Here is a 26886-nt window from a genome sequence, read left to right as displayed (position 1 = left end):
TTTCTTTGGAAGGGATGATGCTAAAGCTGAAACTCCAGTACTTTGGCCACCTCATGCGAAGAGTTGACTCATTGGGAAAGACTCTGATGCTGGGAGGGATTGGGGGCAGGAGGAGAAGGGGACGACAGAGGATGAGATGGCTGGATGGCATCACTGAGTCGATGGATGTGAGTCTGAGTGAACTCCGGGAGATGGTGATGGACAGGGAGGCCTGGCGTGCTGCGATTCATGGGGTCACAAAGAGTTGGACACAACTGAGCAACTGAACTGAGCTGAACTGAATAACAATAATAGCTAACACTTAAATAGTACTGGCTATGTGCTAGGCTCTGTTGTAACATTTTATAAGCATTAATACATTTAGTTTGCGTGAGGTAGGTACTATATTACAGATAAGAAAACTGCTATATGTAGCAAAAATAGAAAGATTAAAAATAAACCTGTAGAAACATGAACATATTCTTAAACTCTGGATTAAACAAAATAGTTTCATGGAGGGTTCATGGGTGTTCATTATATTATTAATAAGGCGTGCTATGATTCATGAGGTCGCAAAGAGTCGGACACGACTGAGCGACTGAACCGAAAGAGGTAAAGAAACTATTCATGAACCAAATATGGGAGTGTGTCATCAAAGATTACGATTCAACCAGTTTTGTCCTCCTGATATCTAAAAAAATAAGAAAGGAAAAATAGAGGTAGAGAAAAAAATTTGACTTGGGGCAGGGGAAGAAACTAGAAAGTAACAATATTGCTAATACTTTATGTGGGATGTAGCCAAAGCTGTAATGACTAAAATTCATAGACTTAAACATTTTCTTTGTTAAATAGAAAGAATAAATTTATTAACTCAAGAAATTAGAAATATAACAACAAAATAATTGTAAAGAAAGCAAAGGAAATAATTAATAAAGTAAAAACACAATTAATGAATTAGAAAATAAATAGTAAAATTGATAAAATTCCAAAGCTGATTCCTTGAAAAATTAAAGTGATCAATAAACCACTAGCTAATCTAATCTCTTACATCTCCAAGAGTGGATTCTTTCATATTTTGAAGGAAGAAAATAATTTAAATTCTATTTTAAAATCTTCTGGAGTATGAAAAAAGATGGAAAATCTATAAATTATTTTTATGAAAGCTAATAGTGCTGATTTTTAAAACCTTAAGTATACCAAAAGTAAAACAACACACTAGTTTTCATACTCTATACTTGTGAGTAGTGATGCAAAAATATTAAAATACATGCAAATAGGATTCAGTAAAATATTTAGAAGATTAAATGAGTCACAGCGAGGTATATCCTAAAAAGTCAGAAGGACGCCCTGTTAGGATATCTATTTACATGAATCAGATAAAGATGAAAAGCCATATAATTATCTCAGTGAATGCTTGATTTTTAAAACTTTGGGGAGGGAGGTGGGAGGGGGTTTCATGTTTGGGAACACATGTAAGAATTAAAGATTTTAAAATTTAATAAAAATAAAAATAAAAAAAAAAAAAACTTTGGTAAGAATAGAAATAAAATAGATTTCCTTTACTTAATGAAAAACTTAATTTCAAGTTAACTTCTACATCATCATTAGTAGTAAGTAAAGCACTAAAAACATTTTATTAAAGTCGAGGAGAAAAAAAAGATGATTTAACTACCTTTTAGCTGTTTTTCATTATTTAATAATAACTTTGAAGTACTAGCCAGTGCAGTTAATCAAGAAAACTAAACATGCAGCATAAAAATAGGAAAATAGAAGAACTGAAGTTAATAGAATCAAGTATAAGATGAGTTTAAAATAATACAAATATATCATTACTTGTAGATAATGCTTGCTTAGAGAAAAATTTAAAATTCATTAAAAACATTATATGGCTAGTTATAAAACAAATGTACAAATAATTGTTGCTGTTGGAATAGAAACATTTAGTCACGAGTAACATTTCTCCGATAGTCCTTAGATGCCAGGCATTGTAAACATAAAATAACTGAGAATAAATATAACATGAAATGTAAAATAGATACATGAAGAAAACTATTAAACTTTCCTTTGGAGTGTGAAGGAAGACAAACAGATAAACACACTACAAATATGCTCCATCCTTGAGCAGAAAGACTGAATTAGTTCCTAAAACAGTCGATAAACTCAATGCAGTAATAAATTTCTAATGTTTTAAAGGGAATTTGACAAAATGTTGTTTAAATGTATCTTAAAAATTATGAAAAGTGACCAGGAAAATTTGTGTGACGCTAATTCAGAAATAGACCAGGAGAGCAGTGGAACCACACAGAAGTCGTAAGCAGATACAGAAGTGTAGTAGATTACAGTGTCGACTTCTACTCTGTGGATTTAGAGTGGGTTCTTTAATAAAGTGTTAGGACACTTGACAAGTCACTCTGGAAAAAATATTAAAATAGATAATTCACTCCTTACCAAAATAGATTAGATTTTTTAAATTATGATATAAAACAATGAAACAAGAAGGAAAGAAATAGAAAGAAAAGAAAGGTCATTTTTTCCCCAGCCTTTGGAATAGGCAAGGGCTTTCTTTTTTTCTTTTACTTTCTTTTACATGTGTACCTCATTATTTTTAACTTTTTATAGTCATTTTTAAATTAAATTTTTATTTTATATTGGAATATAGTTCATTTACAGTGTTGTGTTAGATTCAGATGTACAGCGAAGTGATTCAGTTCTAAATATACATATATCCGTATTCTTTTTCAGATTCTCTTCTCATATAGCTTATTACAGAATATTGAGTAGAGTTCCCTGCGCTATACAGCTGGTTCTTGTTGATTATCAGTTTTATATAGAATAGTATGTCCATGTTAATCCCAAACTCCTAATTGATCCAGCCCCCTACCTTTCACTTTGGCAACCATAAGTTTGTGTTTGTGTCTAAATCTGTTTCTGTTTTGTAAATAATTAATTTGTATCATTTTTTTTTAGATTCCACATTTAAGTGATATCATATGATATTTGTCTTTCTCTGCCTTAACCTAATCTCCATGGTCCATCCATAATGCAAATGGAATTTTTATTCTTTTTTATGGCTGAGTAATATTCCATTGTATATCCGTATTCCTCTGTCGATTAAGAATTTAGGTTGTCTCCATGTCTTGGCTGTTGTAAATAGTGCTGCAGTGAACTCTGGGGAGCTTGCATCTTTTCAAATTATAGTTTTCTTCAGCTGTATGCCCGAGAGTGGAATTGCTGGATTATATAGCAGTTCTGCTTTTACTTTTTAAGTAACCTCAATACTGAATACATAGTTGTTGTACCAATTTATATTCCCACCCACAGTGTGGGAGGGTTCCTCTCCAGCATTTATTGTGTGTAGACTTTTTGGTAATGGCCATTCTAACCAGTGTGAGGTGATACTGGTTTCCTTGTGGTTTCTCTTTGCGTTACTCTAATAATTAGTGATGTGGAGCATCCTTTCGTGTGCATTTTGGCCGTCTGTGTGCTTTGTTTGGAAGTGTCTATCAGTCTTCTGCCCATTTTCCTTTGGAGTGTTTGGCTTCTTGGGGGTATTGAGTTGAATGAGCTGTTTGTATATTTTGGAGATGAATCCCTTGTTGGTCACTTTGTTTGCAAATATTTTCTCGCGTCCTTTGGGTTGCCTTTTTGCTTTGTTTATGGTTTCCTTTGCTGTGGAAATCCTTTTGTGTATAATTAGGTCCCATTTGTTTATTTTTGTTTTATTTTCATTACTCTAAAAGGTGGATCCAAAAATATATTGCCGCAATTTATGTCGAAGAGTGTTCTGCCTATGTTTTCCTCTAAGAGTTTTAAAGCATCTGATCTTACATTTAGGCATTTAATACATTTTTAGTTTATTTTTGTGTATGGTGCTAGACAATGTTTTAAATTTCATTCTTTGACATGTAGCTGTCTGGTTTTCCCAGCATCACTTATGGAAGAGACTGTCTTTTCTCCATTGTATAGTATTGCCTCTTTTGTCATAGATTAGTTGACCACAGGTGTGTGAGCTTATTCCTGGGCTATTGATCTATATTCCTATTTTTTATGCTAGTACCGTACTGTTTTGATTTCTGTAGCTTTGCAATGTAGCCTGGAGTCAGGGAGCTTGATTGCACCAGCTGTTTTTCTTTCTTAAGATTGCTTTGGCTAGCTGTTTCACACGTGGCAGTGTATATATATCAATGCTATGTATGTATGTATATGTCTCCCAGCTTGTTCCGCCCTTCCCTTGTCCCCACCACCACCTTTCCCACACGTCCATTCCCCACATCTGCATCTCTGTTCAGTTCAGTTCAGTTCAGTCTCTCAGTCGTGTCTGACTCTCTGCGACCCCATGAATCGCAGCACGCCAGGCCTCCCTGTCCATCACCATCTCCCGGAGTTCACTCAGACTCACGTCCATTGAGTCTGTGATGCCATCCAGCCATCTCATCCTCTGTTGTCCCCTTCTCCTCCTGCCCCCAATCCCTCCCAGCATCAGAGTCTTTTCCAATGAGTCAACTCTTCGCATGAGGTGGCCAAAGTACTGGAGTTTCAGCTTTAGCATCAGTCCTTCCAAAGAAATCCCAGGGCTGATCTCTGTTACTGCCCTACAAATAGTACTGCCCTGCACCATTTTTCTAGATTCCATATATATCGTTAATACAAGATATTTGTTTTTCTGATTCACTTCATTGTGTATGACAGACTCAAGGTCCATCCGCATCACTACAAGTGACCCAATTTCATTCCTTTCTCTGACTAATATTCCACTGTCGACATGGACCACATCTTTATCCATTCGCCTGTTGATGGATGTTTAGGTTGCTTCCATGTCTTGGCTGCTGTGAACAGTGCTGCTATGAACATAGAGAGTGGATTTGCCTTTTTGAATTAGAGTTTTGTCTGGGTCTTTGCCCAGGAGTGGGATTGCTGGATCGTATGACAGTTCTATTTTTGGTTTTCTGAGGAACCTCTGCATTCTTTTCTGCAGTGGCTGCACCAACTTACAGTCCCACCAAGCATGTAGGAGGATTTCCTTTTCTCCATACTCTCTCCAGCATTTGTTATTGGCACACTGTTTAATGATGGCCATTCTGATTGGCGTGAAAGTACCTCACTGTAGTTTTAATTTGCATTTCTCTAATAATGAGTGATGTTGAGCATCTTTTCATATATTTGTTAGCCATCTGTATGCCTTCTTTGGAGAAATGTCCATTTATGTCTTCTGCCCATTTCTCAATTGGGTTGTTTGTGGGGGGAGGTTGTTGTTATTCTTGTTTATTCTCTTTTTTATAATTTCTGTATTATTTCTTTTTTTATAAAAGACATATATTTTTATAATCAGAAAGAAAAATGCCTACTTTTTATCTTGAAGAATCCCCAAACCCCACCTGGGGACCTGAATTATCCTTTTGTCCCACCTACACAGACCAGGTTAACCACATGTTGCCTGGGCAGTGCGTCCTTGGGCACTGCTGACGGCACTGGGGCCCTGGATCACTGTAGCTCACAGAGGCCCTGCAGTCGCACAGGGAGGCCCAGAGCAAAAGATGGGGGCACTCCCCAGGGCCCTCAGTGACGCGTTCAGTTGCCTAGACTGGGAGCCTCAGAGCACATCCTGGGGGAGGGGCAGATACATATCAGAAGCCTGGAGTTGGAAGAGGCCAGCGGAGGCCATCCGAGTCTCTCTCGGCCCAGGGATTTGGGTTGAGGCAGGAGTGAGGAGGTGGGGAAAGACCAACAGCTAGCTTGTTAGACACACTGACTCCCAGATTCTGAGGGTTGCAGAAGGTTTGACTTCATCTAGTCCTGTGTTTCCTGATCTTCGTATCTATCTTCTGCCTTCACTATCACTTCTGTGAAACTTTGCATTCGATATAAACACTCACTGGTTTTTTGTTTGTTTAAATAAATTTATTGTAAAGGGCAACTTTGAATGATTGTTGTCACTGGAAACCAATATTGTTTCCTATGAAAAAGTAGGTAAATGCCCAAAGTAAAGAGAGTAAAAACACAGTGGAGGGGGGCAGGGGCAGATAGATGTATGCTGTTTCTGACAATAGGCTGTGAGCTGTTTCAGAGAGACCTTAACGATGGACACACTAGCACTGACCGGAGACTTGCTCTTCAAAGTGAAGGTGGAAGCATTCTCACTACACATTCTTCCTTGTTGTCCACACACCACATAACATCATTTCCTGACCCAGCAATGGTGCCCACGGGACTCAAAGAGCATGCCGCGGAAGCCCCTCCACTGTGCGGCCTCCTCCGCCCTGCCCTCCTGGGGGAGGGCGGCCATCAGGGATGAAGGCTCGTGCGGGCTGGGACCAGCCGGGTCAGGACGCCATGTCTGCCTTGCCCACCCTGGTCTGCAGGCCTTTGAGGACATCTACCTGGAGGAGCGGAAGACCATCAAGGTCCTGCTGGAGTACGCCGACAAGATGTTCACCTACATCTTCGTGCTGGAGATGCTGCTCAAGTGGGTGGCCTACGGCTTCAGGAAGTACTTCACCAACGCCTGGTGCTGGCTTGATTTCCTCATCGTGGACGTAAGTGTGGCCCCTGAAGGGAAGAGAGGGGAGGGGGCGCCCTTTGCCAGTGCGAGAAGGAGCTGAGGCTGAGGGATCGGAGGACAGGACAGGTGGCGGGAGTTCGGCAGGCCGACGTGGAGGCTCTTGGCTGTGCTGCAAGGCAGGCAGAGGGGCAGGAGATCCGAGTCTGAGGTCACGGAGGGGAGGCAGTCAGAACCCCCAGCCGGGGACACGGGGAAATATAGGCCCTGCTCCTGGGAGAAACTGGACTCACTGTGGGGGTCAGTGCGTACAGTCCTGGCAGGGCTGTGAGCCAGGGCAGGAATGAGTTCTCGCCCTCTCAGGACCACCAGAAGCAGGGTGCTGACGAGCCTGTGTTACAGCCCTCACCACGCCACCTTGTGGAGTGTCCATCAGGACCGCTGCACATGGCCAGTTAAGAGCCTACATGTCTACACATGAGAGGGGGCTGTCTGTATAGGAGACGGAGTGAACCAAAGGCCAGAGGGCAGGGGCTTGGGGAAGGGGTGCTGGGCACATGGGAGATCGTCCTGGCTCAGGTAGAAGGTACCACAGCGGGGAGGATGAGTCGGGGTGGAGTCATCTGCGAGAAGGAGGAAACCCATGAACATGGGCTGGGTGAGGGGTTCCGGCCAGCTGCCCCAGGGCATCTGGTAGCTGGCAGGCCATGCCAGTCTCTGATGTGTCCAGAAGGGCCTGGGGTAGGAGGCTGGCATGTCCTCTGGGCACCCAGTGGGCGGATGGAATGCAGCCCCTTCCCCACAGCTCCCCAGGCCCCAGAACCTTGTTGGGTGCAAGCAGGGTGAGTTTGGGGTCTTGCGGGGCTCCTAAGTACAGTCAAATGAGAGAGTAACCAGAGGGTGATGGGGGGAGAACTGAGGCTCAGGGTGCGGGGCAGCCTTGGATCTGTGCTTCCTGAGGACACAGGGAACATGGTGAAGGGCCCAAGTGAGGGCTCACCATCTGGCTGTGGTGCTTCTCCCGCAACAGAACGTGGGCCAGGATGTGCAAGCTGGGAAAAGCTTTGCAGAAGACGTCCGTGGCTTCTGGGCTTGGCATCAGGTTCTGCCCACCTGCAGGGGCTCTGCTTCCTAGAGTTCCAGCTTAGGCCTGTGTTCAGTCCCTACAGCAGCCCCAGAGGCCCAAGGGGGGGCTCGACAGCCAGTGGGCCTGGCCAGGGTCAGGCCTCGGTGGAAGGTCAAGCTTGAGTGGCCCCCTGAGCTAGAGCATGCGTGCAGACACAGAGCCTCATGGGTGGGCCTCCTCACAGGAGACTCCAAGCCACCACAAGTGGCTGAAAAGATGCTAATGCTGGGGTAAGGGGTGCTGGGGTGGCAGTCAGGGAGGGGCTCTGGGTACGCTTACAGCCCGGGGCCCTCAGGGCCTCCCTGAGGTGACAGAAAGTACCGTGAGGCCTTCCTACCAAGGGGCTGTGGGAAGGCCTGGGAGCCTGGCAGCTCTGCCCTGGCCCCCTCACCCACCTGTTTGTTCCTGCAGCTTCATGGGACTGACTCCCCCAGGGCAGGCCAGACAGAGTCTGCAAAGATGTCTGGGGAAGCCCACCCTACTCCCACCCCCTGCCACTTTGGAGAACTTAGCTGAGGACAGGCCTTAGGGCCTGAAATTCCCAAGATTGGAGAATCAGCCTGTGGAGAGGAAAACTGAGGGTCGCGGCAGAGAAGGGCCTGGCCCAAGAAAAAAGAGAAGGAAGTGGTGATGGAATCCAGCTTTCCTGACGCTGGCCATGCCCCCCCACCCCCATCCCCACACCCCACGGAAATGGTGGACTTCAGGCCTCAAGATCTGGAGAAAGGGGTTTCCATGTTCAATTCGTGCAGTTTTTAAAAACTGCCGAGCATCTTCTATATGCAGGTGCTATAGGAGATGCTGAGGACCTCAGGGAACAAAATAGACGAAGTCACTGCCTACGTGGAGGAAGGTTCTGGGAATCAGAAACATAACACATGAGCCGGCTTTATATAATATTTTACACTGATGATGGACACATGGAGAAAAAAAGTGCAAAGGAAAGGGGTTAGGAGGGCCTGGACTCAGGGAGAAGGGAAGCCCCAGATTACAACTTTATACAAGCTGGCTAGAAATAGGCCAACTGTGGCGATATTTGAAGGAAGTTGGGGCTAGCCAGGCAGGTGTCTGCAGAACATTCCAAGCAGAGGTCGGAGCAGCAGCGCAAAGGTCCTGTGATGGGAGAGTGCCTGGGATACTTGAGGAACCACGAGGAGAGCAGAGTGGCGGGAGCAGAGGACAGGGGATGGGAAGTGCAGGAGTTGAGGCCAGACTCCATGGGGTAGACGCGTGCAGCCTTTGAAAAAGCATGGGCGTGCAGCCTTTGAAAAAGCATGGGCTTTTATTTAGAATGAAATGGGAGGCACTGGAGGGCTCTGGACAGAAGAGTGACATCATCTGACTCATTATGAAAGGATCACCCTGTCCAGGGGAGGGGAAGTGGAAGCAGGGGGAAGGTTGGGAGGCCATGGCAGTAATCCAGGGGAGAGATGACGGTGGCCTGGCCAGGATGGCGGCAGTGGAAGCGGTGAGAAATATTTGGACTTCTGACATATTTTGAAGGCAGAGCCAACAGGAAATCCTGATGGGTTGGATGTCAGTGTGTGAGACAGAGAGAAGGCAGGGATGATGCCAAGGCTTGTGGCTTGGGCAGCTGGAAGGATGGAGCTGCCATCAGCTGAGATCGGGTGGAAAGGCGGGGCAAGCTTGGGAAGGAGCAGACAAGGGCGGCCTGCTGGGGACTAGCTGGGAAGCCTGGCCAGACCTGGTCCCTGGGACCCTGGCCTCAGCAGCAGGTCCCTGAGAGAGGCCCCTCGCCCTCTCCAGAGTGGGGACCAGCATCCTCGAGGGGTGAGTTGGGGGAGCACGGAAGTCCATCCTGGGAGTCCTTGGAGGAGGCAGCTCCTCCAGGCTCTTCTGCCCAGCCTTCTCCCAACCTGCGCTTCCAAGCCTGAGAGCAGGCTATGGGGGTCACACCTACCCCCTACTCCCCATGGCCCCTCCCCACCCCCAGGCTGCCCTCAGAGCCAGGTGGTGGTAATGGTGATAGCCGGCGAGGTCAGGCAGGAGGTCACTTCCAACGTGCGATCACTGGCCAGCAGTGACATAAGGAGGGATTGGATGCCCATGGAGCTTTAGAGGGATCAAGTTCGAGGGGCAGAAATGTCCCGGTGGGGGCAGGGCAGAGGAAGCAGAGAGCAGTCCACAGGGGCTCCGTCTGAGCCTCTCTTCCGTGAAGATGATAGAATGTTGCAAGGTTCAGCCTTGAGGAAATGCCCCAGGATGGTCTGTCTGCTCATATTCAACTCAGGATGGTCCTTCTTCCTGTGAAGAGTCTACTCTGGGGGAGGGGAGGGGCCAGCCCAAGAATCTGATTTGAAGGAAAGCACACGGGGACCTAAAGCCACCCAGGCTTTGTGGCCCTGCTCTTCCACACTAGCAGGTGGCTTTGGAACTCCGTTTTCTCATCCGTAGAATGGGGAGATGCATTCCAAGGCCTGGGGTGAGTGGAGCTATCACAGACACGTGTGTGAAGTGCACACAGCAGGCCCTTGGTGAAGGCCTGAAAGCTGGGACACGCCTGGCCTTGGCCCCAGCCTCTTGCCCCTGGGGAAGGCTGGCCCAGCACAGGACAGCCTGTGAAGACGATCCAGCCGGAAATCATAAAGCCTGGACACGAGGAGGCTCTCTCCTGTCCAGGAGAGGGCTGAACTCTCTCACTGGCTGGCTCTCACTGAACCCAGCCTGAGTTCGGTGGGCCAAGAGCCCTGCCACTGGTCTCGAGCTGGCCTCGTGGCCTCACCGCCCTGTCTCCCACAGGTCTCGCTGATCAGCCTGGTGGCCAACGCCCTGGGCTTTGCTGAAATGGGCCCCATCAAGTCACTGCGGACCTTGCGTGCTCTCCGACCCCTGCGAGCCCTATCACGATTTGAGGGCATGAGGGTAAGAGGGGTGGCTCTCCTCATGGGAGCAGTGGGTGGTGGCTCCATAAAGGGGACCCCCAGACTCACTTGCTGGCCTGCTGCAAACATGTGTGAGATCTCCAGGAGGTGCAGCTGGGCTTAGAGGTGCCCGGAGGTGGAGAGCTGTAAGAACCTCCCCCCAGGCCTGACGCCTCAGCCCTGTGGGCTCCACGAGGGCCAGAGAGTGCTGGACAAAGGAAAGGAAGCAAGGGCTGGACCGCGGGCGTCTCAGCTGCAGCCCAGCCCCACCAGCCCAGGGCCCCTTCAGTTTCTGCTCTCCCATGGGGCCTCGTGTCTGTGGGTGCCCTGGCTCCATGTGCCCGTCTGTGCCCCCCGCCTCCTGACAGACACAGGTTGCCCCCCGCCCCATCCAGGATGGGCAGTAGGGCAGGGCTGGTGAGGATAAAGCAAGCAAGGAAGCAGCCAGTAGTCCCTCCGATCAGAGAGCAGTTTGATTTGCTTAGTAAACTCTTTGGCACTATTTTCTAAGTGCAGAGAGCTCTGCCTTTTTTCCAGTCACTAAGTTTTACTCAAGAATGTGCACATTTAAGGCAAATTTAAAAGCCCACCAAGAAAAAACATTACCCGTGATATATAGCAAGGAAACAAGCCTATATGTTTGTGTGAGTATATTCTTTGTTTTTTATTGTTTGTACGAAATGTGCACGGTTCTTTTGTGACTTTTAGCAGACACCTCTGTGTGTCTCTCACTGACCCAGAAGACGCCACTATACAGCCCCATTCGGTTGATGGTTTTGAACTTTGCCCACATCCCCAATCCATGGAGAAACAAACTGCTTATTTCTGGTGGGAAGCCATTCACAAGTGAATAATCCGACCTAAGTTAGATGCTCCCAAATGTCCTATAGGAGAGAAAACACTTGGTTCTGGGGCACGGGGACATGGGGGAGACACTAGTTACCAGGATCGCCTCTGCTGTGGCTGTTGGCCACAAAGCCGGCCAAAGACAAGTGCAAGAGCTGTTTCACCACCCTGTTCCCATGTTCATCGCATGCTGGGCCAGGGGCACCCCCCCACTTCCTCTGCATGTGTCCGCATGACCCGTCCTGGCACCATACCCACCACAGAGCCCCATGCCAGCTCCGCCTCCAGTTTGTGTGGCAAACATGTTCCTGGCTCACAGACAGCTGGGGACTAGGTCCCTCCCTGGAGTGAAGTCCCCAGTTCTTTTTGCCAAGGATGCCTCTCCTGGGAGCTGTGAGTTTAAATGAAGAGAGCATGGGGCCGTGGCTCCACAGGGTCAGAGGGCCGCTCCCTGGAGAGGGCAGAGGCACAGTGCGCGCACACCGCCCTGCCAGCCCTGATCCCATCACAGCGTGAGGGGGCCGTCAGAGCACCCTCCACTCGCACCACCCGGAGATCCCCTGGGCACACTTTGCGGGCGAACACCCATCCATCTCAGGAGCAGCAGCCCCAAAATGAACCAGAAACTCAGCTCAGAGAGTGTGTCTCCAGAGACCCTTTCTTCCCCATCAGATTTCTGGCGTACTATGTAGCAGAGACCGTGTTGAAAGTTAAGTTTGAAGGTCATGGATTCCAGGCAGGGCTATGAAGGATAAGAAGAGGCTCTGAGCCGTATGAGTGTGGGAGGCAGAGCAGAAGGCACGTGTGTTCTCTCTCACTGCCCACCAGGGCTTCCAGCCATGGGCTGTCCTTCCTTGGTGACAGGGAATGTTCCCCACCCCTACCCCCACAGGGACCTATACCCAGGGGGTTCAGTAGGTTGGGGGGGGCCGTCTTACAAAGGGTGTACGTGCTGAGCACCCCCAGAAACTGAGTCTGTTCTCTGCCCACTTGAGGTTGTGGTCAACGCCCTGGTGGGGGCCATCCCATCCATCATGAACGTCCTCCTCGTCTGCCTCATCTTCTGGCTCATCTTCAGCATCATGGGCGTGAACCTCTTCGCGGGGAAGTTTGGGAGATGCATCAACCAGACCGAGGGAGACCTGCCCCTGAACTATACCATCGTGAACAACAAGAGCGACTGTGAGTCTTTCAACGTGACTGGCGAATTGTACTGGACCAAGGTGAAAGTCAACTTTGACAACGTGGGGGCCGGGTACCTGGCCCTTCTGCAGGTGGTGAGTCCTGTGGCGGGCAGTGGGGGGACTGCCTTCCTCTCACTGGTTGACCAGCAGCAGGCACCTTCCCCTGGGCTGTGGGCAGGAGGGGGACAGCGGGGCCACTCTGGATCCTCACAATAGGGTTGTGTCCCCCAAAGACTCTCCAGAGACTTCTCATCTGTTTGGGAAGGTGCCAGATGTTCCTCCCTAAGGAAGATGCTACACTTTCCAAATATCACATGGGACTCCATGCTGCGGCATTTTACCCAGCTCCCTTTCACTTTTCACTTTCCTGCATTGGAGAAGGAAATGGCAACCCACTCCAGTGTTCTTGCCTGGAGAATCCCAGGGACGGGGGAGCCTGGTGGGCTGCCGTCTGTGGGGTCGCACAGAGTCGGACACGACTGAACTGACTCAGCAGCAGCAGCAGCAGCCAGCAGTTAGGTTGGCTCCTCACACTGTCAGTTTGGTGGTGCAATAGCACAGGTTGCAGATGAATGACCACATACACCCAGGGACTGAACTGTTAGCAACATTGTGACTCTGGCCACCCCTCTGTTATACAAGGCAGTGATTCCTCCTGCATTGTTTAAAAGAATGTATTTACTTTCATCTCTAATGTGCAAGATGTTCAAACACTCACGGCCCTACCAAAGTTTCTATTGATTTGTGAGGACGATGGCTTCAGTGACTATAACGCATAGCATACGAATAGCCTTGACAGCAGAAATTAACACGTAAAGCTGCAGCTTCTTCTTCTTGTCCCATTGCAAAGCCCAGACACTGGTCTCTAGTGCTGAGCAGAGGGAAACTCGGCACATCCCCTCACACCTCCATTGTTGTTTTTGTTGTCTAGTTGCTCAGCCATGTCCGACTATTTGTGACCCCATGGACTGTAGCCCACCAGGCTCCTCTGTCCATGGGATTTCCTAGGTGAGATTACTGGAGTGGGTTGCCATTTCCTTCATCAGGGGATCTTCCTGACCCAGGGATCAAATCTTAGCCTCCTGCACAGTTTCTGCATTGGCAGGTGGGTTCTTTACTTCTGAGCCACCAGGGAAGCAACCTCACCCATCTCTTAAATCCCAGGAGTAGCTTTCTCCAGAGTCCCTGAAATACCTCATGGGGAACAGGATTAGAGCCCAACCCAGAGAACCTTCCCTTCTGAATGTCAACACTTGGAAGGAAAGCCCCCTGTTGTAGTCTGAGAGCTGCCTGCCATTGCAGACACAACCACACAGTGGCTAGAAAGAATTCGGTCATGGGCACCTCATAACCTTGGGTGGTCCCCAGCAGGTCCCACCACATCTCCAGGCCTCTCTGTGCGGGTGAGGCCCCGTGGCACAGGAAGCTGAAGCAGTTGCCTTCTCTATGGCTGCTTTGCTTTCCCCATCCACCCTCCCTGACTCCTAAAAACTCTCAGATGTGGGAAATCTGTGTAGACCAGCTTACACCCTGAAAAGAGGCTCAGGACATGATAGGATTATGCCGAGGACACAGATGAGATCCGCTAGGTAGTCAGTCTCACCACCAAGCGTGTCCCTCAGCTCTGAATCATCCTAGCAGCCCAGACTGGGGCCGTCCATGCAACTGGCGCCAGGACCCTGTCCTGTTCGGCCTCCTCTTTCCTGCCATGCCAGAACCAGCGAGTGTGGCCTCTCAAGAGCCAGTTGTTATATTTTCTGATATTTTGTGGGCCATTATTAAAAATTAGATTTATAAACTTGTAATTAACTCAACAACATTGAAACAAAATACAAACTTGCCATTGCCGCTTGTTCTCAGCTATGCTCTTGAGGTTACGCATGCCTGTTATAGTCACACCATGGAAACACTGCGATGCGGTGGTCCTGTGCCTCTCTTCCCAGCACTGAGTTCAGTAACGACACTTTGGCAACTTGAGGTTGGCCATGATGGGAATGTTTACACAGAGAAGTTGGCAAACACAGTGAGGGCTTTCTTCGTGTACAATTTGATGGTGTTTGTTTTTGGCTCTGCTGGGCCTTCATCGCTGCCCGGGTTTTTCTCTCGTTGCAGCAAGCGGCAGCTCTCTCTAGCTGCCGTGTGTGGGCTTCCCATTGGCTTCTCTTGTTGCAGAGCACAACGTCTAGGGTTCAAGGGCTTCCATAGCTGTGGCTCCTGGGCTCTAGAGCACAGGTTCAGTAGCTGGGGCAAACAGGCTTAGCTGCTCCTCGGCATATGGGATCTTCCTGGGTCAGGAATCGGACCCGTGTCTCCTGCATTGACAGGCGAATTCTTCACCACTGAGGCACCAAGGAAGCGCAATCAGGGCTTTTATTTTTCCTTCTGGAAAGCCATTTGTTGTTAGTCATTTGCCAACACACCACTAGCAAAAGGACCCCCTTAAGTAGGAGGGAACATTAGGATTCTTGAGGGACGTCCTTGGAAAGCTGTGGAGCAGAAGCCCCAAGGCTTATGACAGAAAGGACCAGGTGAGCACTGAGGCCCGCCTTAAACCAGAGCAGAGAACCCCAGTGCCCCCTCTCTGTTCCGGACACCCCTGTAGGCCTCTGTGTCAGTTTAGAATCTGAAATGAATGCAGATGTGAAGGGTAGTCTCTTGGCCAACATCAGAATGCTAATTCCCCCATGAAATGGCCTTCCTGGAGTGTCTGCTTGGCTGCTTCCCCTCCGCCTCAGCCCTGAACAAGAAGGCCTTTCCCCGACTGCCCAGCCACTTGGACACCGCTGAAAGGGTTAGCTTCTAGTGGGAGGTTACTTCCCAGTCCCATCTGTCCAGATAGGAGCCCGAAGTAGCTCCATAGATGCAGAATTAAATTTCCTTACTCTTGTCTCTTTCTTGCAGGCAACATTTAAAGGCTGGATGGACATCATGTATGCAGCTGTAGACTCCAGGGGGGTAGGTTGTCACGCTGGTCTCTCTCCTTGAATCAGTCAAGGTTCCAAGCACCCAAGGTTCCCAGCTGCTCAGCCACCACGGAAACAGGGTCTGCATCCCAAAAGGGCCAGGTCTCTTGTGTGAGCCCAGAGCTGAGCCTCTCTGGAATGCCCTTGGCTGCCCCCGGGACATGGTCGCATGGTCTTCCGGGGACGCCCCAGATTCTCAGATATCTTATGAATGGCATTCACTGTCATTTAGTTGAACCAAAATCCTACCCCTAGAGGAGGGGGTGGGAGCAGCAGAGACCCAAAACAAGTTTCTCTGTGGTCCTGTGCCCGCCCCACATACATATACCAGCCACCATGTCACACTGACCACTGAAGGCTGGGAGACACCCCCATATACTCAAACCTCCCAGTGGCCCAGGGGCAGGAGCCACGCAGGGACACAGCGCCAGCTCCGAGCCCGGCATGCCTGGCCTCCTCAACTGCATCCCCGCCCGCCCCTCACACGCACACGCACATGCACACCCTGGGTGCTGACCTTCCTCGGACACGCTCGGCCAGCCCATCCCCCGTCGCTGCCTGCCTGACCTCCTGTCTGCTCTCTTCCTCTAGTACGAGGAGCAGCCCCAGTGGGAGTGCAGCCTCTACATGTACATCTATTTTGTCATCTTCATCATCTTCGGGTCTTTCTTCACCCTGAACCTGTTCATCGGTGTCATCATTGACAACTTCAACCAGCAGAAGAAAAAGATACGTAGAGCACAGGCCCACCAGGCTGCAGGGCAGGGCTGGGTGCCAGGCCCCTGGCAGCCTCTCTGGCTCCTGGCCCCACTCCTCCTTCCTGCTGGGGACTAAGCTCCGACCGGGTTGGGTGGGAGAGGGGTGTATCCATGATGTGGCCTGCTTAGGCCCGTAAGTGTGTAACAAGGGGCCCCACGCCTGCCCTAGTCTGAGAGAAGAGGCCCCTGAGAGGAGCTGGGGTGAGCGTTGGGACTATTCACCTGGCCCATGATCAGGGATCGTGGGGGTGGGGAGCCACCGCACAGAGGCCTGGGTCTTCCCAGAGTTCCGTCATAGAAGCTACAATCGGGTGGCAGGCAAGCCAAGTGGGCAGAGGGAGCTTCCAGGATGGCTGAGCTGGGCAGGGGAGAGGATGGAGGTCGGGGCTGCATTTGCAAGTCCCAAAGTCAGAGAGGAGCCCAAGGTGAATGGGGAAAGGGGCCTGGAGAAGCAGGTCTGGGGTGGTGGTTGAGGGGACTCTCTGATGTAGGATAAGGCATGCTTTTCTCCCCCAGGAGAGGTAGTGAGGAGAAGAGCCACCCTGGCACCCTCACCAAGGAGGCTAGATCCCTGAGAACCCCCAGATGAGGCTGGTGCCTGTGTCTCTGCACTTAGGGGGCCAGGACATCTTCATGACAGAGGAGCAAAAGAAATACTACAATGCCATGAAGAAGCTGGGCTCCAAGAAGCCCCAGAAGCCCATCCCACGGCCCCTGGTGAGCAAGGCTCTCGATTCGGTGGGCATGGGGAAGGTCTGCCCGAAGGGGCCCCTGGGAAGCCCCCACGCCACAAGACCAGCTATCGGGGCCTCTTCACAGTCTTTTGGTGCCGCCTGGGGCCCTTGGCCTGTCCAGGGAAGGAGGGATCTCCAATCATGTACAGGGGTCTCAGTCTCATGGAGGTACAGGAGAAGGCATGAGACAGCGTGGGAGCCCAGGGATGATCCCCTCCCACAGGAGCTTCTGAGTGAGGCCCCTCTTCCCCTACAGCACTTCAGGCTTTCCCCAGGGAGGGCTGGGCAGCCCCGTGTGTAACCTCATCCTTGTAACTCCCTGAGCCGTAGAATCCCCAGGTGGGTGGGGCCTGGGGGGGCTTCTGGGTTCTCTGCTAGGCTGACTCCCTTGGCCAAATCAGGCCAACACATACGTGTGTGTGTGTGTGTGTGTCTGTGTCTGTGTGTCTGTGTGTGTCTCTGTGTGTATGTGTGTGTATGTGTGTCTGTGTCTGTGTCTGTGTGTGTGTGTGTGTATGTGTGTGTGTGTACTGGAGCAGGATGGGGGCAATACTTAGGTAACTCAGGTGAAAGCGTTAGTCACTCAGTCATGCCCGACTCCTTGTGACCCTGCAGACTGTAGCCCACCAGGCTCCTCCGTCCATGGGATTCTCCAGGCAAGAATACTGGAGTGGGCTGCCATTTCCTCCTCCAGGGGATCTTCCTGACCCAGGGATCAAACCCAGGTCTCCTGCATAGCAGGCAGATTCTTTACCAGCTGAGGCACCAGGGAAGCCTAGATTATGCAGGTGATGGTACTTAAATCATTAGCTTGTAAGGGGCAGCCCCAGTTTTTGCATCCAGTTCATCCATGTCATCTGACTCTTTCCTGTTCTCCATGCTCTGGTCTAGGTTAGGAGTATGTGTGTGTTTTCAATTATTTATAATCATCTCTTTTCCCCAAAATGGGGCTCCCCTGATGGATCAGGCAGAAGAATCTGCCTGCAATGCAGGTGACTGGGGTTCAACCCCTGGGTTGGGAATATCCCCTGGAGAAGAGCGTGGCAACCCACTCCAGTAGTCTTGCCTAGAGAATCCCATGGACAGAGGAGCTTGGCAGGCTACAGTTCATGAGGTCACAAAGAGTCAGACATGACTGAGTGACTTACAGTTTCCCCAAAATAATCTGAAAATTCAAGACACACATAAATACAGTTTCAATGGAAAAAATAAATTCCACAGAAAGAATGGAGAAATTTTGTTAACCTGAGGGCTGAGACAGTTTCTAGAGCTGAACTTTAGATCTGACCTTGAGCCTTCAGACAGTGGGAACAAAAAGAAAAGCTTGATGAACAATGGGCTGAGGAAACTTGGGGTAAGAGAAGTCCTTTCCTGAAGTGCCATGAGAGATGGTGTCTGGGACAAGGAGCACAGGGCTGGGCCTGGAAGCCCAGGGAGCTTTCAGCACCCTGCCTTTTTCCTCTCCCCGTGATAGTCTGTGAGCATTGGACTGTCCAGAGGGTGGAGTAGGAGGGTGGGTGGTCTGGACTGAGCGACAGCAAAGTAGGCCTGCCAGCCTGCCTGCGGCCCCTGCTGAGCCCTTCCTTTGCCCTTCCTTTCAGAACAAGTACCAGGGCTTCATATTCGACGTTGTGACCAAGCAAGCCTTCGACGTCTCCATCATGTTTCTCATCTGCTTGAACATGGTGACTATGATGGTGGAGACAGACGACCAGAGCCCCGAGAAGGTCAACATCTTGGCCAAGATCAACCTGCTGTTCGTAGGCATCTTCACAGCCGAGTGTATCTTCAAGATGGTTGCCCTGCGCCACTACTACTTCACCAACAGCTGGAATATCTTCGACTTCGTGGTTGTCATCCTCTCCATCGTGGGTGGGTATGCAAGTCAGCTGGGCAGAGAAGGCCTCCCCCGGCCAGGCATCTCCCTCTCCCCCAGCCCCTGATCTGTGTTCCATGCCAGTACACCAGCTCCCTGCATTCTTTGCTCCCTACAGTCCTTCCTACCCCCACCCCCCACAATCACACACACACATCTGGGAAGGCCACTCGGGCCAAGGGGCCAGCTTGGTAGAGGACCCAACACCCCCTCCTGGTCCCACCTTCCCTGAGACCCTGGAACACAGCTCTCTGTTTGGAGAACTTGAAGGGTGAGTCTAGGAAAGGGAATGGGGCCTGTGGGGGTTTCCTGCCTTCCCAAGGGTAAGCCTTCAAGCCCAAGGAAGAGTCTCCAGAGTTGGGAGGCAGGTGGCCCTCTAAAGTAGACGTTAACCCTGGAGATAGACCTTCTGGAGTTGAGAATTGCCACCTGGCCATCCTGGTGTGTGCCAGGCTTCTTCAGACATCGCTTGCCTCATGCAGTTCACCATATAAAGTCAGCACCAAGGCAGGGAAATCATTCAACTAGGGAGAAGCTGAGGTAGGAATCACACATAGTCTACTCAGGCTGATACAACAAAAATAGCAGACTGGGTAACTCATAAACAACAGAAATCTACTTCTCACAGATCTGGGTGCTGGAAGTCCAAGAGGAAAGCACCAGCATGATCAGGTTTTTTGCTGAGGGTCCTTTTCCTGGTTCATAACCCACACCTTTTTGCTGTGTCCTCAAAAACTGGAAGAGGCTAGGGAACTCCCTGAACCTCTTCTGTAAGGGCACTAAGCCCATTCATTCGGGCTCCACCCTCATGAAATTAAGCCCCTCCCAAGGCCCCACCTTGGGGAAGAGAAAGCAATGGCACCCCACTCCAGTACTCTTGCCTGGAAAATCCCATGGATGGAGCCTGGTGGGCTGCAGTTCATGGGGTCGCTAGGAGTCGGACACAACTGTGCGACTTCACTTTCACTTTTCACTTTCATGCATTGGACAAAGAAATGGCAACCCACTCCAGTGTTCTTGCCTGGAGAATCCCAGGGGCAGGGGAGCCTGGTGGGCTGCCGTCTATGGGGTTGCACAGAGTCGGACACGACTGAAGTGACTTAGCAGCAAGGCCCCACCTCCCAATACCATCATCTTTGAGGGGGGGAATTTCAACATACGAATTTAGGAGGAGGCAGAAACACTGAGAACAGAGCACACGCCCATATCTGTTTGACCTCAGAGCCCAAATTCCTTCTTTAAAGAACAGTTTATTAAGATATACTTTACATAACACAAAACCCACCCTTTCAAGTGTACAATTCAGTACTTTTAAGTATATTCACATGCCTGTGCAACCATCATTATGCTCTAAGTTTAGAATATTTTCCTTACCCCCAAAAGAGACTCTGCACCCACTGAGCTCACCAGTTTCCCTCTCCCTACCTTCTGGCAGCTCAGCTGGTAAAGAATCCGCCTGCAATGCAGGAGACCCCAGTTCGATTCTTGTGTTGGGAAGATCCACTGGAGAAGGGATAGGCTACCCCACTCTAGTATTCTTGGACTTCCCATGTGGCTCAGCTGGTAAAGAATCTGCCCACAATGCAGGAGACCTGGGTTCAGTCCCTGGGTTGTGAAGATCCCCTGGAGAAGGGAAAGGCCGCCCACTCCAGTATTCTGGCCAGGAGAATTCCATGGACTGTATAGTGCTGGACATGACTGAGCAACTTTCACAGTCACAGCCAGCCACCCCCAGGCAGCCTAATCTAAAATTTTGAGGGACTGCCAAACTATTTTCCAAAGTGACTGCACCATGTTACAGTCCCAAATTCAGTGTAGGAGGGTTCCAATTACTCCATATCCTCACCAACACTTGTTCCTCTCTGTATATTTTAATTACAGCCTTGCTAATTGGTATGGAGTGACGTCTCATTGAGGTTTTGCTTTGCATTTCCCTGATGACTAATGATGATGAACATCTTTTCACATGTTTATTGGGCATTTTCCTTGGTATATCTTGGTATATAACAGGAGAAGTGTCTTGGAGGAATGTCTGTTCCAATCCTTTGCTTGATTTTTTAATTGACTTATTTGTGTTTTTGTTGAGTTGTAAGAATTCTTTATATATTCCAGAGGCCAGTCCCTTATCAGATACAAGATTTGCAGATGTTTTCTCCCATTCTCTAGGTTGTCTTTTCACTTTCTTGATTGTCACCTCTTGGAGCACAGAGGTCTTAACTTTAAGTCCAATTTATCAATACTTTCTTTTGTCACTTGTGTTCAGAGCCCAATCTGGACCCTGCCCCCAGAGACCTCTGCCATAACTGGCTTTCATCTTTCTGCCATGTGTAGCCTCTTCAGCAGCACAGAGGGAAAGACAGGGGACACGAGAGGGGCTGCTGTGGCTATAGTGATGCACAGATGCTTAGAAGCTGGAAGTGGGCTCAGGAAATGCTCCAGGAGGTCTCAGGTGGGGATGAGGCTGAGACCGTGCCTGGTGGGACTAGAGAGGATCTTTTCTCTAAAGCAGGTGTCAGGAGCTGGAATGGAGCCCTGAGGGACAGTGTCAAAGATTCCAGGAAGTGTAGACCGTATTCAGGAACTACTGGTCCCAGAGCTTGTGTACCAGAGAGGCAGGGTTAACAGCTCAACTTGGAGCCAGAGTGTCTGAGTCAAATCCCCACTTCTCACCGACTAGGTGGCAACTTGGATAAGTGAGCTCACCTCTCAGTTTCCTCTTCTGGAAAATGAGGATGCTAGTATCAGCTTACCTCCTCGGGTAACTGGAAGGGGTAAACGGACGTGTCAGTTGCTCAGCCCAGGGCTCTACTGACAGTGAACACCTGACACACATTCATGAGTGGCATTATTATTAGGTTGGTGCAAAAGTAATTGCCGTTTGGGGCCGTGAATTCTAAACCATTATAACTAGGCTCAAATACATCTTTATTCATCAACATAGGAGCCATTACAATCAACACATTTTTGCCAATGAGAAATAAGTGTTTATTCCTACAGCACCAAAATCCATGCCTTGGGATTCGACGAACTCTTGGATAGCATTTTCTGCCTCCTACTGGTTGTGTGTTGGTTGTTCAATGTGTGGTCGAGCACTGTCATGGAGAAGAACTGGGCCCTTTCTGTTGACCAGTGCTGGCTGTAGGTGTTGCAGTTTTCAGGGCATCTCATCGATCTGCTGAGCATGCTTCTCATATATAATGGTTTCGCAGGGATTCTGAAAGCTGTAGTGGATCAGATGGGCAGCAGACCTCTGAACAGTGACCGTGACCTTTTTTGGTATAAGTTTGGCTTCCAGGAGTGCTTTGGAGTTTCTTCTTTTTCCAGACACTGAGCTGGTCATCACTGGCTGTGGTATATAACCCACTTTTCATCGCATGTCACATAGTTCGTTGCTGTTGCATACAATAAGAGAAAATGACTTTTCAAAAGGATGCTTTTTTTTGATTTGCGGTCAGCTTAAGAGGTACCCACTTATCAAGCTTTTTCACCTTTCCAATTCGCTTCAAATGCTGAAAGATGGTAGAATGGTCAACGTTGAGTTTTGGCAACTTCTCATGTAAGAGGATCAGCTTCAATGATCCTCTCAATTGGTCGTTGTCAACTTCCAACTGTGCTCCTCATCTTCAGGGCTATCGTGTCCTTTGCAAAACTTCTTGAAACACCACTGCCCTGTGCATTTGTAAGCAGCTCCTGGGCCAAATGTGTTGTTGATGTTGCAAGTTATCTGTGCTGTTTTATAACTCGTTTTGAACTCAAAGCAGAAAATTGCTCAAACTTGTTTTTCGTCTAACATCATCTCCATAGTCTAAAATAAAAATAAAATAGCAAGTAATAAGTCATTAGCAAAAAAAATAATAATAAAGCGAGAAATGCACATTAAAATGATGTAGAACCTAGCTACGTTTATTTAAAATGTATTCCAATATCAAACGGCAGATTTCAACAGTACAAAAACCACCATTTCTTTTGCACCAGCCTAATATATGAGAAGTCTGGAAAGTTCACTTGGGCCAATACAAGGCAGGTATATTCCATTCTTTCTCCTATAACTTACATCTATGCTCCTTGAAACTCCAAACTCAGAGTAGTCAGTAGAGATGGAGTGGGCAGGCCTGGCAGCTAGCAGGGGTGGGAAGGTCATAGGAAGCAACTCAGAGAGGCTGACTTGTGACAGGTGAGGTGTGAGGAGTGTGCCAACTGCCTGGCTGGTGCCTCTTGTATTTCAGTGTGCACACGAACCACCTGGACTTGTTAAAACACAAGGGGTCTGGGTGTGCAGCTGAGATTCTGCATTTCTGATAAGTGCCCAGGAAATTCCAAGGCTGTTGGTCCTCAGACAACACTCTGAGCAGCAAGGAGGTAAAAGTTCTAGAGTTCTGGTCCAAGCTAGGCCACCAGGGATGCTGAGCGAGTCCGCTGAGGCCCCTGAGCCACAATCTGGATAATGGGCCTCGTATGTGCAGGTAGGCTCAGGAGACTAAGGGGTGGAGGGCTGAGAAGGCACTTTGCAAAGGATGCAGGAACGGTGGGTCCTCTTCTGGACCATAAATGCAGAAATGGAGACTCAGGTGGGTGGAGGCAGGGTCCTTACAGGCCCCAGGTGACCCGGGCCTCCACTCCCAGGCTCTGTGCCCCTCCCAGCAAGGCTGGGCTGGAGGGGGGGACAGTGACGCCACCGGCGGCCACAGTCTCCGTTGTTTCCCACAGGCACTGTGCTCTCAGACATCATCCAGAAGTACTTCTTCTCCCCGACGCTCTTCCGCGTCATCCGCCTGGCCCGCATCGGCCGCATCCTCAGGCTGATCCGCGGGGCCAAGGGCATCCGCACGCTGCTCTTCGCCCTCATGATGTCCCTGCCCGCCCTCTTCAACATCGGGCTGCTGCTCTTCCTCGTCATGTTCATCTACTCCATCTTCGGCATGGCCAACTTCGCCTACGTCAAGTGGGAGGCCGGCATCGACGACATGTTCAACTTCCAGACCTTCGCCAACAGCATGCTGTGCCTCTTCCAGATCACCACGTCGGCGGGCTGGGACGGGCTCCTCAGCCCCATCCTCAACACGGGGCCCCCCTACTGCGACCCCAACCTGCCCAACAGCAACGGCTCCCGGGGCAACTGCGGGAGCCCCGCGGTGGGCATCCTCTTCTTCACCACCTACATCATCATCTCCTTCCTCATCGTGGTCAACATGTACATCGCCATCATCCTGGAGAACTTCAGCGTGGCCACGGAGGAGAGCACGGAGCCCCTGAGCGAGGACGACTTCGACATGTTCTACGAGATCTGGGAGAAGTTCGACCCGGAGGCCACCCAGTTCATCGAGTATTCGGCCCTGTCCGACTTCGCCGACGCCCTGTCGGAGCCGCTGCGGATCCCCAAGCCCAACCAGATAAGCCTCATCAATATGGACCTGCCCATGGTGAGCGGGGACCGGATCCACTGCATGGACATCCTGTTCGCCTTCACCAAGAGGGTCCTGGGCGAGTCTGGGGAGATGGACGCCCTGAAGGTCCAGATGGAGGAGAAGTTCATGGCGGCCAATCCGTCCAAGATCTCCTACGAGCCCATCACCACCACGCTGCGGCGGAAGCACGAGGAGGTGTCGGCCACGATCATCCAGCGGGCCTTCCGCCGGCACCTGCTGCAGCGCTCCGTCAAGCACGCCTCCTTCCTCTACCGCCAGCAGGCGGGCAGCAGCGGCCTCTCGGAGGAGGACGCCCCCGAGCAGGAGGGCCTCATCGCCTACATGATGAACGAGAACTTCTCCCGCCGCCTCGGCCCGCCCTCCAGCTCCTCCGTCTCCTCCACGTCCTTCCCGCCCTCCTACGACAGCGTCACCAGGGCCACCAGCGACAACCCCCAGGTGCGGGCGTCTGACTACAGCCCAAGCGAGGATCTCGCTGACTTCCCCCCAACCCCCGACAGGGACCGTGAGTCAGTCGTGTGAGCGCAGCCCAGGGAGTGGGGCGCCAGCGCAGAGCATCGAGGCAAACCCAAAGGCAGCCCCAGCCCAGCAGCCGCTGAGCCATCCGACCTTTGCTTTGGGCTTCGGGAGTGAGACAGGAGCCTCGGCCCCGTGGACCGACAAGGCAGAGTCCTGTGCACCGCACTGATGGCTGGAAGCACTTGGCTGAGCTGTCCGTTTAGGGTTACCAGTCCTGGGGGCCGGGTCTGGTCTGGCAACGCCCTGGGGCTCTGACCACCACCTCCATCCCAGCTGCTGAGACAAAATGCGAAACCAAGACTGTGTATGTTGTGAATGGGCTTTCATAAATTTATTATATTTGATATTTTTTTACTTGAGCAAAGAACTAACATTTTATTTTCATGGGTGGATCGGCAGCGATTCACACTGCCTCTTCCTAACTCTGAACAAGAGTGTCTGGGAGCTGCTGGGGCTCTGCCGTCAATGCAAAAGTGAGATCTGGTGTGGGTCCCACGGGCCTTCACTGCCTAGGGGCAGAAAGGGGGTCCCCCGCCACTTGGGCTGAGGTGCCAGGAGGGCTGAACCCCTTCCCCTACACACGTGTGCACACTCTCACACTCACAGAGGGCAGACACAAGCCACATGTGGCCTGGACTCCCTGCGATGAGCGATGTGACTGGCCTTTCCCCCCGGCCCCCCACAGGTGGGATTCTTGTCAGCCAGGGCTCCCTCATTGCCCCATTTCCCCCCTGTATGTTTATGCAGGCCACCCTGGAGTCAGGCCTATAAATAACAACAAGCTTCCAGAAGAGAGTGGCCTGGCTCCCAGGGCTTGTCCTCGGCACTGATGTTGCCTTTCTTCCCTGTAGAGCTTGGCCTCTGTTAGAGTATTAACATTAAGGGAAGGGCCTGAGGGAGGCACATACGTCCAGCCACCCAGCTTGTCCGTGCTGCCCAGCCTGGCTGACCCTGCCCCACAGGCCAGGAAGAGAAGGCTGAGCCCATGGGGTTGGGGTGAAGAACCTACTCCACAGCCCCCAGCACGGTGCCCCCCAGCCCGCCTGGAGAATGGAATCTGCTGTCATCACCCAGGCTCTCTCTCCAGACCTTTCTGCCTCTGCCCAGGGCTGAGGGGGTGCCTGTGTGGACCCCAGCTCCTCTCGAGCTGCGAAAGCACGGGAGCGGGGAGGGCTGCCCGGGCCCCGTACACGGAAGGGGCTGCAGGATGCTCAGCCCAGTCCCAGGGCCCTAGGAGGGGAATGGACTCCAAGTCTCCTGGGAAAGGGAGTCAAGTGACCCTGGACCAGTGGCCCCCTGCTCAGCCCAGGGTCCTAGGGACACTGCACCCGGGACCTCCTGGGGCAGGGTCCAGGCTGCCCATGGGTCTTGTGAGCAGGCCTTTTCAGGGAAAAATACTTTTTTCTAGTCCAATCACCACCACCCTCCCCACCCGCCCACCCCGCCACAGGGCCTCTTCAGCTGCTGACAATCCTACTGAGCATATGCAAATCTTTCAACGTAGAGAACTGTCACCCTGAGAGGGACAGCGGTGGCTGGTGGAGGCTGCAGGCAGGGGCTCAGCTGCCCAAGTCCACTCTCCAGCAAAGCCGCCCTCCACCCGGCGGCCACCTCACAGGCCGCCTCTCGGGGCAGCCCCGGAAGCCAGAAGCTGGCTGTCCTAACCTACCTCGCCGAGCCGTCGGGGGGGCCGGCCTTGGGGAGCTGAGGGGGAACTGCCAGCGGCGAGTCAAGTATTAACATTTCTTCTTGTCACTCGAGTTCCCTTGGTGGCAGCCCCAGCCACCCGCCGCCCCCAGTGCTTTCTCTTCTCCCATGTTCCCTTGAAGTCGGCGCGGGACGTGGTTTTAACTGTCCCAGCACCACTCCTCTGAGTGGAAATCTTATTTTTGTAGCTCTCTGTGCTGTGCTCTCAAGGCTTGGAGAGGTATATGCCCTCCGCGACACCTGGCACCCCGCGTGGGCAGGGAGGCAGCGGGCAGGCCGGCCGGGCTACAGGCCCAGCTGACCGGAAGGAGACTGGGGTTTTGTGTGTGGGGACAGCCCGGGAGCCGGAGGCAGGTGCCGGGGCCAGCCACTGACTGCAGACCGTGTGGC

At 50.9% G+C, this 26886-nt stretch overlaps 1 protein-coding gene across 8 annotated transcripts in view; it reads left to right on the top strand.

Annotated features, from left to right (window-relative positions):
* The window catches only part of SCN5A (sodium voltage-gated channel alpha subunit 5), an 86451-nt gene extending 60256 nt beyond the window's left edge, over window positions 1-26195 (top strand). For 4 of the 8 annotated variants that reach the window (XM_068982815.1, XM_068982812.1, XM_068982820.1 and 1 more), the window contains 8 exons: window positions 6339-6512; window positions 10362-10484; window positions 12325-12606; window positions 15415-15468; window positions 16068-16205; window positions 16847-16951; window positions 18570-18840; window positions 23552-26195. In XM_068982815.1, coding sequence (XP_068838916.1) covers window positions 6339-6512; window positions 10362-10484; window positions 12325-12606; window positions 15415-15468; window positions 16068-16205; window positions 16847-16951; window positions 18570-18840; window positions 23552-24792 — 2388 coding nt within the window. In that variant the 3' untranslated portion in view covers window positions 24793-26195. Of the gene's footprint in view, window positions 1-6338; window positions 6513-10361; window positions 10485-12324; window positions 12607-15414; window positions 15469-16067; window positions 16210-16846; window positions 16952-18569; window positions 18841-23551 lie in introns of all 8 variants that reach the window. The other 4 variants (XM_068982818.1, XM_068982816.1, XM_068982813.1 and 1 more) reach the window with 3 other exon arrangements.
* The last annotated feature ends 691 nt before the right edge of the window (window positions 26196-26886 follow it).

The sequence above is a fragment of the Capricornis sumatraensis genome, chromosome 10, assembly GCF_032405125.1.
Source record: "Capricornis sumatraensis isolate serow.1 chromosome 10, serow.2, whole genome shotgun sequence".
NCBI lineage: Eukaryota > Metazoa > Chordata > Mammalia > Artiodactyla > Bovidae > Capricornis > Capricornis sumatraensis.
Note: the sequence above shows the minus strand (reverse complement) of the source record. Positions and strands in the feature narration are given on the sequence as shown.